General features: G+C 34.7%; 1 protein-coding gene across 1 annotated transcript; it reads left to right on the top strand.

Moving 5' to 3' along the window:
• Positions 1-380: 380 nt before the first annotated feature.
• On the top strand, positions 381-16,165 carry Smp_027040 (hypothetical protein). The gene is made up of 9 exons (XM_018799705.1): positions 381-501; positions 534-606; positions 651-727; positions 760-880; positions 913-1,026; positions 3,202-3,346; positions 3,580-3,675; positions 5,384-5,484; positions 15,431-16,165. Exons 1-9 carry the CDS (start codon positions 470-472, stop codon positions 15,536-15,538), a joined length of 867 nt encoding a protein of 288 aa, XP_018651468.1. The 5' UTR covers positions 381-469; the 3' UTR covers positions 15,539-16,165.
• Positions 16,166-17,236: the final 1,071 nt, after the last annotated feature.

The following is a 17,236-nucleotide window of genomic DNA, read 5'->3' as shown; positions in this document are numbered from 1 at the left end:
TTACTCCCGCCCCAAAGCAATGGAAATTTGACGTGGACAGCAGTTCGAATCTGCATTATATATCAGGTACTGTTGATTAAATTCTTAGATCAACACAGCGTTGTAGACTGAATTTGTATAAGTCCAAAACTAATTGAAGCCAAGTACGTGACATTGCCTGACGAACATTCTAAACGAGATCTAAAATTGCAGGAAATTTGTAGTTCAAACTCACCATAAATTTCTATCGAATAAGCATGTATTTCAACTCAATCTAAATTTTTCCCGTGGTTCGTTGTTTCTGGACATGGTTTAGGCGAATAACTTAATAATCCATTTTTTTATGTGAACGATGTTTGGACTGAGAACCCATCGGGATTTAAACTTCTACGTTACGCCGCGATTAACGACTTTTGCGCCACACAAAAGGTCGTTTAGTTTAGGGTAAGAGGCGGATCTTCCTGGAATTTATGTTCAAGCGGATTAACTGATGTTGCCAGCGTTTTTCGCCAGGCTGATTATGTAAGCTTTTCATGCTACTGTTTCATACATAGAACTGTTTTTGGAGTTATGCACCCTTCTTACAGAACTTATAAAGCCATTAAGAGGAAAGATTATCAGGAAGTGGTATGAATATCGTAACTTTTTTCAAATTTTCCGGAACGTTATAGGTGACACTTGGCATGTACTGGGTAGTGTTCAGCCTGTATATAACTGTGGAGCTGGTGACGGATATTCTACTTCAGTGGTATATTTATTCTAAATATTGATTATTTCTAGGCTTCCTTTTTACTACGAGGCGAAGACTCTATTTGTCATATGGCTTGTCACCCCAGCCACTTCTGGGTATAGTTTTATATACCGAAAAGTAATCCACCCAGAGCTTACTAGGAGAGAAACCGTATGTTCTCCAAGATGTACTCATATTTTCAGGAAATTGACGAGGCCATAAACAGGGCAAAAGAAAAAGGATATTCCAAAGTCGTGGAGTTTGGTGCGAAAGGACTAAATTACGCTGCGAAGGCAGTTCTTTCCGGTGCAATGTTGGTCTGTTTCTGGGCTGTTTTATATTTTTTTCATAATTTTTTACTACGAATCGATATGTATGTGGGTTTTCATGTACCGAGCCCTATATAGTGTATTCGAGTTAGTATTATATGTTGACAATCAATTTTTCAGTGGTAATGAAAGGTTCGTCTGCGATAAAACCGCTGCGACCTTATACTGTCAAACTCCTATTGTAATATAATGTAAAGAAACCATTATTACAAATCGCCCCACAAATAGGTTATATTTGTCCCTTAGTAAGTTAAATAGACCACTCTCGATGGAATTCAGTCATATTAGTCTGAACCTCGCTTATGAACATCAAGTAAACTGACCAAATGACGAGACTACTATTTATGGATGGACCAATAACATCTATGATGGTGTCCTGGATTTTACTGGAAATCGGTCTATCCATATGGTTAAACAATATTACAGCAACCTTGATGATATCATGTGGCAATGAAAACCCTTACTCTAATTTCTAACCTTAACTTCTAATTGTAAATTCAGATTCTCATTTCTCACTAACTTGTAATGTTTTTTTTTTGATTTTAATAAGGAGTTGAATTTCTTCAGAGTTCATATTAGCGCCGCTCAAAGGTACTCCATAAATCATAGTCTCACCGACGGAATTTTTATATTGTTATTCTGAGAGTTGTGCAGTTTAGACAGGTATTTGTATAGTCCTAAGCTTTCATGGTCTTTATCAGTACAGGGGATATGAGTGGACAAATAAAAAGGTGATTATGTGCCAATAATGTAAGGTGGAAGGAGGAGGCAAAACAACATAAAACAATAATATTGGGATATAAGTAGTTTGCTCAAAATGCGCTTATGTAGCTGAAATGGGTGTTAAGCATGTCTTCAACCACTAAACAAATTATCCTATGCAAATCAATCTAGTAGTATGAACCACTAAATAACTCAAATAAGCAGTCAGTGACTTCACAGTTGACGGCCCTACTTATCTTTGGAGTTTCCTCCGCCCCGATAGACTAGTGTCCGATGAAATCTCGGGACTGATTTGGAAGGCTCGATTGTCTTTTGCTAACTTGCGTCACTTGTTGTGTAGGCGGTATACCTGTCTGCCAACCAAAGAACGAGTCTACTGCGCAACAATTCGCTCTGTCCTATTTTAGAGGTGTGAAACATGACCATATAGAATAGAGCATATTTGTAGGTTACTAGTAATCCATCATTGGTATCTTCGGGTTTTCGCTCTTTTATTTCGGAACCATTGAGTAAGAAGTGCCGTTGTTAAGCACAGAGTACTAGGTAAATATGGGGAATCGTTTGATGGGGTACTGAAGCCTTACCAGCTGTGGTTGACATGTGTTACGTATAACTTACTGCCTACCACGACAGGTAATGTTCGGTATTGAACTGAGCCATGTTAATAGGTGTAGATTACTTAATTGCTGTCCGGACGTTTATCGCAACCAATGGTTAGAGGCTCTGAGTGACACGGCTTAAAATCTTTCACAATCGATGAGATGCATTCACTTTATTTTCCCTTAGAACCATTTAAGTAACTGCTTTTATGAATTTGGTGTTCATCTTGTTGTGCTAATAAGTTGTGGCAACTTGGACCGATGCACATATGTGCCTGGTCCTACGTTGCATCTGACTGACTGATTACTTAGATGAGTGTTAGTACTAAAGATATACAAAATGCCAAAACTTCTAAGAATGCAAACCTAAGTCTTCAAAAACATACGAATTTATGTTTCCTGTCTCATTTTGGAAACTAAGTTTTGTCTATTATACTAGATGTATTCTTTCAAGCACTAAGTACATTGTTGACCTTTAAGATTATAGAAATTCGAAATGACACTGTTACACTGGAAGTTACTTTCTATGCATGAACTAAAGGTTTAAATAATGAAGCTAAATGCTGTACCACATTACTCATGTTTCTATGATGATTGTTTTTTGATAAGACTAACTCCTTAAGTTTTATTTTACCATAACTGTTCCTATGTTGACCTGGGTTGACATTCACTTTATTCCTGCCTTTTTATTGATTATAACTCTACCCACATTTTTGAATGCGTTATATGCTGTTCTGTTATAGATTGAAAGTATAAATACTATTGTTACTGCTAGAGTTTATGGAAATTTCGAAATTGACGTTTTATGCGGAACATTTTTTATTCTACTTCTCTTCTCTAGGGACAAGACTTTTTAGCTGATCGTCTTGGTAAACGAAGCTCAAGCATGTTCGAACTTAATCGTGGACCTATAATGAGACGACAAAAGCTAAGGACCACTGATGTATTCGATTACGATGAACCCGACTTCGTTAACACTTTACGAGGTTGGTATTGACGTACTTTTTCTATTCCTATATCTGATTTCTCATTTCAACGCATATTTTAGTTACACACGAACATGGGTGTTTTATCAATCTTTCTATATCTTGCTTATAATCCTAGCATCGGTTATCACTTAATCCAGTTATCTTTTTGGTTCAACATTACTAACTTTTTTCGTTGTAGTCATTTGTATAATCTAACTATCATGTTTTAATCACATGGTCTAAATTTTTAGAAAGAACAACTCAAGAGGATGATCCATTTGCACTTAACTGGCTTCAAATGGGATCAACAGGGTCACTAGGGCGACATTGGAGACCAGGTTCTAAAGGTGTGGTGTGCAATGTTTTTGTTTTATTCATATACTGTGAATATTGCTACCTAATAATTTTATGAGTTTTTTCACTTTGACTCATGATATATCAATAGAACACCTAACTCTCATATTTTATTTCTGGGTATTCTAGGTATTCGAAACGTGGTCAAATTATCTAATATAGTCAACCTTTTTTTCGTGTCTTATTATCTTGAACCGTGTATCTACCTGAGTTATTTATTTTGGTGACTAACTTGCTTTAATCTTAATCATGCGTTTATAATTCCAATGTTGGATTTATCTAACAGTTTCCTGGTATACATTTAACACTGAGTTTCATATACCCTAAGTTAGCTAAATGCCGGTACCTAACTAAAGTCTGCCTTCTTAGTAACATGTGATTATTTTCTTTTCTTTGAAATGAAAGTAGGAATCTATGGTCCCTTTTAGTCGAATATCTGCTTTGTAGCTCAAAACAGTTTGATTGCGTGTCTGCAAGGGAATCATAGTATTAAATAAGTAGATCGCTTTACATTGTGACAACAAAGATGTCAATAATCTTTTGTATTTTAATCGATTACTGTTCACTACAAATCTCGTAATAATCCATCGGGACAAGTGACCATATGAATACGTTCATTTTAAGGCTTCTTGAACAACTTAAAAGTATGGTTTACGTATGGATTTTGTCCGATGTTACTATACATATTGAAACACTGTCTAATTCACCTTGTCAAGGGTTGAATGAGATACGTTTGAGGATGTCATTCAGTCAGTCATAAAAAAAGATTTGGTTTAAATGTGTATCTGTTTAGGCTACCAAAACTCCTATCACCAAAACCTCGTTCGGATATTTCACACTCTGTAGTTTGAATACAGACGCTCACTATTTTGAATACTCATAAATACACATCATGTCAAGATTTTCATCTAGACAACGTAATTAGATGGCTGTCAAGAAAGTTCATTCCTAACTACGGGTTGGTAATTACCAATATTTGGTGCATACAGTTAAACCGATTTTGTAGCATGTATCTTGACCCAAGCATAATGTCAAACTCATATTATCCTTTCTATTATAATAGAAATTACGGACGGAGATGGAATCACTAGTGCTAGTTTCAGATTGTAGACAACATTACTACATAGCGTCTAAGCGCTTGTAAATATACAGTTCACAAAAAGGTTTATAATTTATTTTCACTCATCACAGTTATGTGGCATTGTTGCTGAAGAGGTATTTAAACTTTTCACGAGTGTGTTTAATGTCTGTTTAACGTACATTTGTTCTATGTGATCCATAGTTCTCTTGTTACTTTACCACTACTGGTGATGGTATTTCACTACTCTTTCCTACTCTATCGATTTCCGCTTTATTGATGTGAATTGTGATACCTTTGACTAATACATATTTATGCCAGGATCACTAAAAAAGAATCACTCTATAGAAAGTGTTTGCTTGCAAAAGTAATTTTCTTTTCATGAAGTCATACGCAAATCCAAATGAAAACGACCATAAATAATACTTAGTTGTTTTTAAATTTCTCACTGATCAATAATTCTCAACCCCAATAGGAAACACATCCTAGGTTTACACTTAAAGGTCATTTATTTCGCCAGTTAATTTTCTTTTTAATTTGTTCGTGATACCCCATAACTTTACTTAACTTCAGATTACAAACCAGTGTTACAAATCCTAAATTAATAAATCGTTTATTTTTAGGTTTGAGTAACGTACCTGAAGATACAGAGCATTCTTCTGAAGATCTTCAATCGATTTCATCTACCCGCCACGTTTCAACTAGACGTTCAAATGTTGCTCAGGTAAAAGTACAGGAAATGTAATCGATATTCTTCATATATTTTACTAATCTTTATATTGTAAGATGATTACTTGGTCATTTCACTAGACAGTTATATACATTATTGTGGAATTGTAGCTTAATAGTTTATTTTAATATTTCGCATATAAGCCTGTCATTATATTAGATAATAAACCTACTCTTTCGATTAGTATTCTTGTCTTTGATTTCAAATCATTCGAGGATTTCGAGTGCTGTTAGAGGTATGAGGCTGATTGTTAGAAATACGGTATTTGGTAAGTATGGCTAATCGATTTATGAGGTAGTAAATCTTCATCAACTGAGGTTGTTAGGGCATCTGTTACGTATCCCCGTCCACCGTGTACCTTAATGGGCGGTGTTGTCTGGTGTAGGGGCAGGCTGGAAGAAAGCTAAGGGCGGCGAGACCAAGACATGTCATCAGTCCATGAAGTCATCGACTACTGGACTGAACCATGTTCATCGGTTTGGGCTACTTGGTCGGGGTCTGCGTGATTATCGTAACCAATGGTTAGAGACTTTGAACATGAGTCAAAATCCACTTGGTATTGTTTACTTGAATCTTCCCATTGATGTTTAGGACTGCAATTGATCAGTCTCTTATTGGCATATGTGCATACTGTGCTTATTGCCTCGATATTGCCTTAATTCACAAGCATTATAAGCACAGATGGGATGGTGGTGCATTTCTCCAAATATCTTCCTCAATGAGTCGAGATGATGCAGCTGGATGTACCTGCATCTCAGAGTTGATGTCCACTCCTGTACTCGAACCCAGTACCATTCTCTTCAAATGTCATCGCGTTATCCACTTAACCACTGATTCCTGATAATGCTTGTGAATTAAGACAATACGCACAGGATGCACATATGCCAGTAAGAGACTGATTAATTACAGTCCTAAACATCAATGAGGAAATACAAGTAAACAATACCAAGTGAATTTAAACTTCACCCCATTACACAAGCAAGTGGCTATCAGGGCTCAGTAGCTGAGTGGATAACGCGATGGCTTTTGAAGCGAACGGTACTGGGTTCTAGTACAGGAGTGAACATGAACTCTGGAACGCAGGTACACCCAGCCGACGAGTTCCAAATAGGACGAAACGCGCGTCCTGTGTTCCACTGCTAGCCACCATCTATCTTTGCTTATGAGTCAAAATCTTTTGCAATAGAGCAGGTGCATCCATTCTTTGTCTTCCCTCAAATTGTGTGATCTTTATTTTCTGATTACATTTCCCGTATTTTTATTTCACTAATTTATATTTTCCTAAGTCATATCTTCGATGCCTAATATTTTCAGTCACCACTGATACCGTTAATACCTCTAATATTCCGAAATTTAGCTTGACAATTTCATCTCTGTGTTAATGAGGTATATCTAATTGAACCGACGTTCATACGTGTCAATTTCTACGTTGCGACTGACCGACTTAAATTCGGAGATTTACATCAATAATTCTGTCTTACGAATAGTCATCACCCAGCCACATTTCATATCATTGTTTATCATCTATCTATCAGTAATTTTTTTCCTTTTATAACAATCGAAGATTTCGTTCATTAAACTTTTATTGATAACATTCTCCTAGTCACTAGAATAAGCATAAGTAGCTGTTTATATTGATGCCAAATCTAGTTAAACACTATTCATGTGAATTCGGTAATATGTCCATAATAAAAAAAACTTCATCTGAATATAATATTATGTAGATTGAAATAAATTAATCTTGATCATTTTAAAGCACATAGCCCTTTGATAAATTTCGATAGTTTAGTAATAAGAAGACGAAGATTATCAGAACTATGTGATGAGATATTAGCGCAATACATTTCGAACAATCTGATCAGACATATACTTGTTAAGGACGTTTGTGTATAAAAATAAAAGGTCAACTAGACTAGAAATGGGGGCTAATAAGAGACAAGGATAATGTGAAAACAACTTAAAACTTTAATAATTTTACTTCTCTGTGTTGATATAGTGTGGTAATGTAAATTTATACACATATGTACCAAGTTCTATGTTGTTTTGACGAACTGAGTCTAAAAGTCTGTAGCTCAATGTAACACACTGAACAACTAAAGATCCATGTTCTTTTTCAAGATTTATAATATTGCCTGACTACATAGATTGTTGATGCAGCTCGACATTTTGAATGTCTAACCTTGTTCATATAATACCTACTTACCTTTTCAGTCGATTTTTGTTCTGTATGATAGATACAAACATCCTTGATTCCTTAATTTATGTTATATCATTGTGAACACAGTATTTACTTTTTAAATTCTTTTCATTAACATTTTATAACTCATGTACTCAAGTAACTTTTAATTGATAGTTGTCATTAATTTACTCATTATTATTTTGTTATTTTTTATAACAATTCTGATTATTGAATAATGTTGATAATTATTCTCACTTTATTACTATTATTATTCAATAAATGTCATCGTTACTATTATTTTAACACATAAACATTGGTACAAGGTGGCACTTAATACATATGCGCCACATAAATCAATCGATTTGTGTGAGGACTGAGCTACTGTCCGGGTTCCCAAACCAAAACAGGTGGTTTTCTTAGGGGGTCACAGCCAGAGCCTTCGACGTAAAGGTTTGATTCATAAAGAAGTAGAGCAACGTAAGGAGATGCAGTACCATGGTAGCCGGTGACCAACGATTGATTCATACGCCACTTGTTCCTTCAGGATACTGGAGCCTATGCGCACCATTGGTTTGGAATCAGGGTTTTCCAACTCCTCTAGATAGACTTTCCGTGTCCACTAACCCGGTTAAAGCGCCGGACATTTGCTTTTCGTCCTCTGAATTTTGTAAAGAAAACCCCCGCCACAAGAAGGCAGTGAGAAGGACTTCCCTGGTAGAGGCTATATACGCGTGGCCATGTGAGAGCATTTCGAGAGGGAGAGCGAACTTTCCCCACTCTCGACATTTGGGGGCTTTGGATTAGTACCGCTAACTGGAATATAAAATATGTGTCTTGAAGTTGCTAAGTATAAAACATTATGCGAAATTAGCATTTCACTATACACCATCTCAACTAATGTTTTACATGTTGGTTGTTGAATTTTAGCACATCCTTCTGTGTCCATCCTAACTATGAAGACTGAATGTCAATTCTTCATAATGGCTGTAGTCAAACGAATATTAAAAACCAAGGATTATTTGGGACTAGTTAAACAGTCAAATTACTCTACTTAATTACTTAGTTATCTTTTCTGAGAGCTTATCATTTAATCTTAGTTAATTGAACATTATAATAAGCAACACCGTTGAGCTGTAGCAGTGGTTCGGCTAATTCACTTTAATCCTCCACCAGGGTTCAAACCGGGACATTCAGATCTCTTAGGGGGTTATATATATTCAGATGTCAAAAAGATCTGTGCTTTCCCATAGTTTCCCTCACACACATATTAATTTGCATTTGTGTGTGGTTTCTAAATGGAAAAGTTATGTTAAGGTTAGTCCAGGGGAATTTAATTAAGCTACCAGTTTACATTAGGAAACATTCTCCTTTCTTTTGTCACGTTTCATTCTGATAAAAAACATCGATTGTGATTATAAACAATCGCCAGATAAAACTAGGTTGACTCATGTCATACGATATCTCTCAACGGCGATGTCATTATATCCAACAATGATGCAATACAGTTTTCTTCTCAATAACTACGATCGGCTCTATCTGGAAAATCATTCTTGTGTGTTTATTAGTTAAAAAAATAATCGTTCGTGTTCTCATTGTCTTCTGAATCATTCGTTGTGGGGATTCATTCTTTTTTGAAAGATTATTGTATTTTTCTAAATGTTATACATATATTAATAATTTACTACATTGATAGCGCGTACATTCATATGCAACAGGTCAAATACCTTTATTCGTCTCTAAGGTTAGATATTTGTAATTTGTGTAATTAGTAATTAGTGTATCTGCACTATTTTTTTAAAAATGTTCTCTGCTCGTTGTTAAGTAAAATCTAATGTTTATTTCTATGGTAACTTTCTGTTTGATAATCATATTTTAACTCGTCGTTGTATAGAAATAGATACTTCTACCCTTTTTCAATTTTAAACGTATATGTGAGCTTAACGACTTATTGTTTCTAATAATCCCATACAACGTCAAAATTCAACTTTTTTAAAAAAAAAATCATTTAGATAGCTATGAATCCCAACCAGGTAGTCTACACTTACCAACATGACTCAGTCCACTTGTCAGTGACTTCATGGATTTGTACCACGTTTTGATGTGGTCGCCCCTAGCTTTCTTCCAACCTACTCCTACACCATAAAACATTGCACGTTGGGACAGTCGGTGGTTGGGCATACGTGACACGTGTCCCAGCCATTGTTTGATAATAATATTTTAACTAGTCGTTGTATAGAAATAGATACTTTTACCTGTTTCATTTTTAAACGTACATGTGAGCTTAACGACTTATTGTTTCTAATAATCCCATACAATGTCAAAATTCAACTTTTTATCTAAAAATCATTTAGATAGCTATGAAATGTGGTTTTGTATTAAACGAGGTAAGAATAAAAGAATCACAATAGATTAATAAATAAAGCCTCAGAACTTATATAATCAACTCATTTACCAGGTACATGTTAGTGTAATTGGCTTCGAGCCAGAATTTAATTATAAGGGGTAATGATTCTACTATTCGATTGCCCAAAATGAAATAGTCATAAGCATAACAAAACAATATTCCCACTCTGTAATTTGTTGGTTGCATAGTAAGGATGTATATTCGCATAGTATTGCTTCCTTATTTCTAGTGTTATTTGTGATATATATAAATGCTATAGGTGTTGATTCGCCTTTTTCTTTTAAAAAAACAATAACTGATTTATACTAAACAGACGGATAAGTGAGTGTATTGCTTTATTTATTTTATTTTTCTTTATGCACTGTAGTTTGTTATCATTAATACATTTGCACTTGGTCTATTCCGTCCTATAATTTGAATAATTTTCTCTGGTTAGCATTTTTTTAGCGAGTTAGTTTCCTTCGGGATGGGGTCGCTAACCCCATGCCCAACCCTCCCCCTTTACCCGGGCTTGGGACCAGCAGTAGCCCCCGGAGGAGCTACAGGCGTCCTATGTGATTACACAAATAATATTTCCAACGGAAAGATGTTAAAGTTATTATTTTTTAATTATTTCATATTCTTTACAGTTGGTACCGACATGGTTAGTCCTATTCATCTAACATTTTCATGTATCCAAATCGTAAGGTAAAGGGATCGCATTTGTAATTGACTTTTTGTAGATATCTTTCATTCTAACTTGAAGATAAAGTCAACCAGCGATTGACTATTCGATTTCATGTACTACATTTTTAAATTTAGTCTACGAGCTGTAAACAAAAAATCCCTGTTTCATTTGCATTTGTGTCTTAATGTCCACTGAATTAGTAAGGTAATCCAATCCTTTCATTTTATTGGACAGTTAAAGCAATTTGTTATTATTGCTGTTCACTATTTAGAGTATATGAATTTTAATTAGTTCAATAAATATTCTGAAATCCTTGTTTTGGAAAATAGAACTATATAAAATTAATTGGTCGAAATCAATCAGATCGTCATGCATCATTGTTTATACCAAATTCGGCATTCAACTCCCCGATTATATCTCGTGCTCGTATCGGATCATGCCCTAATGCACCTGTTACAGAAGTATCTCTTCCACCAAAGCCACCTAGGAAATAATTTTGCTCACAGATGTAGGTATGATCTGTCATCTTATACAATCTATGAATGACTGCATGATTTTGCCACAAAATTAATGTGAATGAGGTTCGAGTTTTCAAATCCCAATGCATGCTCTGATAGGAAAGTTTTAGTTTCTTGTCAACACATACATGAATTATGTATTTGAATTAGATATACTGCATATGCATGTATGGTGATGCAAATTATTTACCCATTGCACATCTGTGTACTTGAGTGTGAGCTGCACTTCTAGTGAACTTTGTTAATACTATCGGCCTGTCGAAACTGAAGTTAGTAAAACGGTATTCGGATCTGTAACCTGGAGATTGATGAACGAGCACTTTGACTAGTAAGCCACCGCCACTGCTATCGCGTAAAATAGTTGTTCATCACCAGAAAACTCATAACTATTTTGCTTTTATTGTAATCGTGAAGTTTGTACTCAAGATTTATTAGATTATTATTTTCGGGAACCTCTTCACTGATCTGTCCTCACTCTGCCTAAGGTGTTTGTACATAGGGCTTTTAAGATGTTAGTAAACTTATCAGGCACACCCTTCTTCAATAGACAATCCCAGAGAAAAGTCCTGTCCAAGGAATCGGAGGCAGCCCTGATATCAAGAAACACTACTATTGTTGGTCTGTAGTAAGTATGACCTTTTTACCACATGATCTGCTTCAAACTTCATTTCTAACTTTATCCTTTTGAGAATTAGTGGTTTGTTATTACACTAATTAAAGTTACGGAGATATATTAGTGAAGTATTTTAAACTGTAACTCCTTAATTTGAATGTTGTGTACATATAATTTGAAAGTTGCATTGCCTTTTCATCTAGTCAAGTCGTTCATTTCCGACAGTTTTCTTATCTCAATATAGAAGGATTGAGCATAGTCCTACGTTGTAACTGACTGACTGACTGAAACGTATCGATTCATTTCTTGTGTTTTCTACTGTGGAAGAAACAAATAAGTCAAGTTCACCCTCTAAAAATAAATTACAATCATTTTTCAATGAGGCCGTTACAAGTTTTCTAACTACACTTTGTCTCTACGTTCGTATAGTGTTCATATAATTCTTAGTTAAATAGGAGTTGATAAGTTATGTTATGTTGCAACCACATTATGCATCTACGAACTGAGGAGTACATTAATGAGAATGCTATAGCTTCAGTTATACAAAAACTGGAACTGAGTTAGTATACTATTTATATTTCTTTCAATCCTAATAAATCACTCAATGGAACTATCTTTTTAAGACTAAAAAATCATAGCATTCCAAATACCTTATTTTAAATTCTATAAATTTATCACTTGTTCATTATTTATTGTGGCTGAATTACGAATAGCCTTGTCAAAATAAACGTATCAGTTTCCTTTCAGTAAGCATAGATTAGTTTTGATTATATGAAAGACTATTGTTGCTGTTGGGCAGCCTATACTAAAATAGGTAAGTCATTGATATTTCAAAACTACAAACTTATTATCGAAAGGCGAGTGCCTGTACCTTAACACTATTTATATATACTGGTGCCTTGAATCAGTGCAATGCTTTATGGTGTAGGAGTAGGTTGGAAGAAAGCTAGGGGCGGCCAGATCAAAACGTGGCATAAATCCATGAAGTCACTGACAACTGGACTGAGCCATGTTGGTAGGTGTAGACTACTACCTGGTTGGGATCGCGAGATGATCGCGATCGATGGTTAGAAACCTTGAATGACATGGCTCAAAATCGTTTGCAATGGCGAAGGTGCTTTCACTCTTTGTGTTCTGCTAAATTATAATCTTCTGAATTCTTCATGTCCCTATCTTTTTCCTCTTTCCAAATTTATTTCACTATATTATACTCCCTGAATAACATCTTCAAACTCTAATCTTCCCGATTACTGCTTATACTTTTACTACTTCTACGACTATGGGATTTGAATCGACAACTGCATCTTTGTGCTAATGTGGTATGGCAATTCGAACTGATGTATGTACGTACAAAGTTCTACGTTGTGACTGACTGACTGACTGACTGAATCAGTACATGAATCGCTAATACAATTGTTGATGAGTATACCAAATTTGATTTAGGCGATATCATGAAGACATCTATATGCTGATGATGACGATGATGAATTGGTTAGATAGATAGGTTCTAATCATTAACATTTAATTTCAACTAAGAATCTATAATAAATTGAACTGTTGCACTTTTATTAAAGGTTTTTTCTTTTTTTTTAATGTGCGCACATGCCTGTGTGCGTTCACTTAAAATTTCTTATTCTTATTAATCGATTAATATAGTATGTCGAAATAGTTTGACTTTATAATAAATCGATAAATATTTCTAAGGAATTATTTTCTCTGTAGGTATCTACTTATTGTTTCATTGACAATCACAATTTTTGTAGCAATATCAATCAATTATAACGATATAAATGTTATTGACACTTAGGGGTAACAGGTCATTTGTTTCTTTCTTTTTTTTGTTGTTGACTGTAACTTGTAAATTCACTTTATTATTGTTTGTTTGAATCTTCTCATCGATGTGTTAGGACTATGTGTATTGTCTCGATATTGCCTTAATTCACAAGCATTGTAAGCAAAGATGGATAGTGGATAACAGTGGAATCCATTTTGACGCTCGTTTCGTCCTATTTGGTACCCGTCAGCTAGATGTACTTGCATCTCAGAGTTGATGTTCATTTATTTATTTAAACACATAAATATTGGTACAAAAAGCACCAGATATATATGCGCCTCACAAATCTCATTTGATTTGTGTGAGGGCTGTGATACTGCCCAGGTGCCCAGACTGAAACAGGTGGTTTTCTTAGGGAGCCACACCCCGCGCCTTTGACCTAAAGGTCTGATCCACAAGGCAGTGGAGCATCGTAAGGAGATGCAATCCCATGGTAGCCAGTGACCAACAATTGGTTCATACGCCATTTGTTCCCTCAGGATACTGGAGCCCATGTGAACCATTTGTTTGAAATCAGGGTTTTCCAACTCCCCTAGGTGGACCCTCCATGTCCACCAACCCAGTTAAAGCGCCGGACATTGTCTTTTCGTCCTCTCAATTTCGTGAACCACACTGTGGCCACGAGAAGGCAGTGAGTAGGACTTCACTGGCAGAGGCTATATATTCGCGTGGCCATGTGAGAGCATTTGGAGAGGGAGAGCGGACTCTCCCCACTCTCGGTCGTACCAGGGCATTTGGGGGCAAAAATTCACCCTGAGACTCGAACCCAATACCTTTCGCTTGAAACGTCATCGCATTATCCACTCAGTTACTGAGTTCTGATAGCTACTTGCTTGTGTAATGTGGTGAAGTTTGAATTCACTTAGTATTGCTTGTTTGAATCTTCCCATTGATGTTTTAGGACTGCAACTGGTCAGTCTCTAATTGGCATATGTGCATACTGTGCATATTGTGTTTAACAGATTTATTGGTGATTTCTTTTTATTTTACGAAACTATTTATATATATGTGAAACTTGGAATTAACATTCAAATGATATATTTGTGTAGCTAAGGTTTTATTTTCAGTTAACTTGTAATCTCACAAGTTCTTAGAACCTATTAACTTTACTTGTATGAATTGTATAATATATACTATTATTTTCAGAGTATCCAATCTACTTTTGTGCAGTTTTTTTTGTATTAAATTTGTAGTTACTGAAAACTTACTAAGTTGATATTGATGTATGTAGAAATTCCATCATGTTGTCTAAATTTAATGTGATACACATTTGAACCTTGTCATAGTTTGTATATACTTAAGTAGTTGCCACAGTCCAAAGTGTCTTTCATACTAGGTTGACGAGGAAGTAATTGTTGCTATACAGTTACTAGCCCAGTTTTTTATTATCAGTTTTCATAGAAATCCAATCTTTTGTTAAATTTTAGTTTTAGTATCATAGTTCATAAGTTTCTCGTTGTTATCGGCTACTTTCCGCAAGTTGACCGTATTATACTGACTTTTATGATATGAATGTGAATGTCAGGTCTCTTTTATTCTGCGTGGTTGTTTTTTTTGTTAGAGCTCCAGACTATTCATCTGTAAGAAGTTAATCACTTATTACACTGCTTACGCATATTTTTGCGAAACACCAATGATGATAATGCGGTTAACATTTGCATATGTGAACTTGTTTTTCCATGATCTAATTGTTTCTTAAAGTTTATTATTTTTTTTCCTCTTCAGGAGACAACTATAACTCTGCCACGTCGTACTTCAGCTCGTCGTACTACTCGACCTCAATCAATCCCACAGTCAAACAAAACAATAGGGATTGGAGATCCGATTGACTAATTGTTATCCAGTATAAATATATATATCACTTAAAGCCTTCATATCTCTTTCAATATAGATTTCCATGCTTCTGATACTGTTATTGTTGTTGATTAGGTTTTTTTTCTTTTACTGTACAGCTGCTTTCTTCATAAGCATATTGAATTTCAGTGCCGTTTACCTAGATTGGCTTATTATTATCCGGGAAAAAACATGTATCTCCTTTGTGTTTGTGTATGTGTGCGTGCATGCAAATTTATGCATTTTGTTTTTCTTCCCTTATGTCTAAATCTTGCTTGTTATCATATGAATGTTCATTAAAAGAAATCTTCAATCACTTTCATCTAATCTATTCCTCATTTACATCCAGACATTACAGACACATACACAAGCACATGATCAAAGAATACCACAAAATATTTATCCGTAAATTCTTTTTTTTTTAACTCCTATTTTCTTCTTATTGGGCCTCAAAAAGACAATTGTTCTTGTTTTTTCCCCATTTTAATTGCTTAATGTGTATAAAAGGAGATAATCTCTCAAAGACTTTGAAAGGCTATTCAGTCTGACTGTAAAGATAACAATATCTATATATAGATGTATATGTATCATTTTTTAAACAATATTAACCATTGAAATTTACTTAGTATTGTTTGTTTGAATCTTCCCATTGATGTTTTTCGGACTTCAACTGGTCAGTCTCTAATTGGCATATGTGCATACTGTGCGTATTGCCTCGATATAGCCTAAATTCACAAGCATGATAAGTAAAGATGGATAGTGGCTAGCAATGGAATCCAGTTTGACGCACGTTTCGTCCTATCTGAGACTCGTCATCTGGATGTACCTGCATCTCAGAGTTGATGTTCACTGTGTGACTCGAACCCAGTACCTTTCGCTTCAAACCATTGATTATATAATACAAATCAAGTTCTCTCTTAATGAAATAACACTTAAAGTGTATTAGCTAATACTAACCAAATAGGTATTAAAGATCTATATTTGATTGGTTAGGTTCGTTTTCCAATTTACTTAAATTCTTCATCGTATTCATTCTAAACATGTCTTGATACACTTAATATAACCATATATATATTTAGGCTTCCTAATGCTATGACATGACTAAAATTATTTTTGGGTATCATGTTCTTCTTCATGTTTGTTTATGTTATAACACATTAATGTGTTTGATAGATATAAACATGTATATGTGTATGTATATAAAAGGATTAGGTAATCACACATATTTCATATATCTGGTTATTATTATTATTATTATTATTATTATTATTATTTTCAAAACAGTAATAACATTGTTAGTTCATTTTTAATAGTTAGATTTCACCTCGGTAACAATATAACTTTGTTCCAATTGTGAATGTCAATATTATGCTCTTCATTGTCCATCACATGACTGATAATTTCTTTTGATTCTCCGAAATATATATATACATATACGTAAGGTATTGATATTTCTTGAAAGTCTTTCTCTTTGCTCGTTTTTTTGTACTGTGTTCATGTTGTTATGTTATTCCATTTTCGTTTTATTACTGTAAGTAAGCGTTTACTATTGTTATTGAGCTAATGAAGCTACAATTAAGTAGAAACATCAACAAGATGTGTTGACAAACTATTTCAAGTTAGTGACATTGAGGCGTTTTTTTTTTTGAAAAACTACAACTTTCACAAGTTAGTTTTCTACTGAGATTTAAAGTATGT

Source organism: Schistosoma mansoni, chromosome 3 (genome assembly GCF_000237925.1).
Source record: "Schistosoma mansoni strain Puerto Rico chromosome 3, complete genome".
NCBI lineage: Eukaryota > Metazoa > Platyhelminthes > Trematoda > Strigeidida > Schistosomatidae > Schistosoma > Schistosoma mansoni.
Note: the sequence above shows the minus strand (reverse complement) of the source record. Positions and strands in the feature narration are given on the sequence as shown.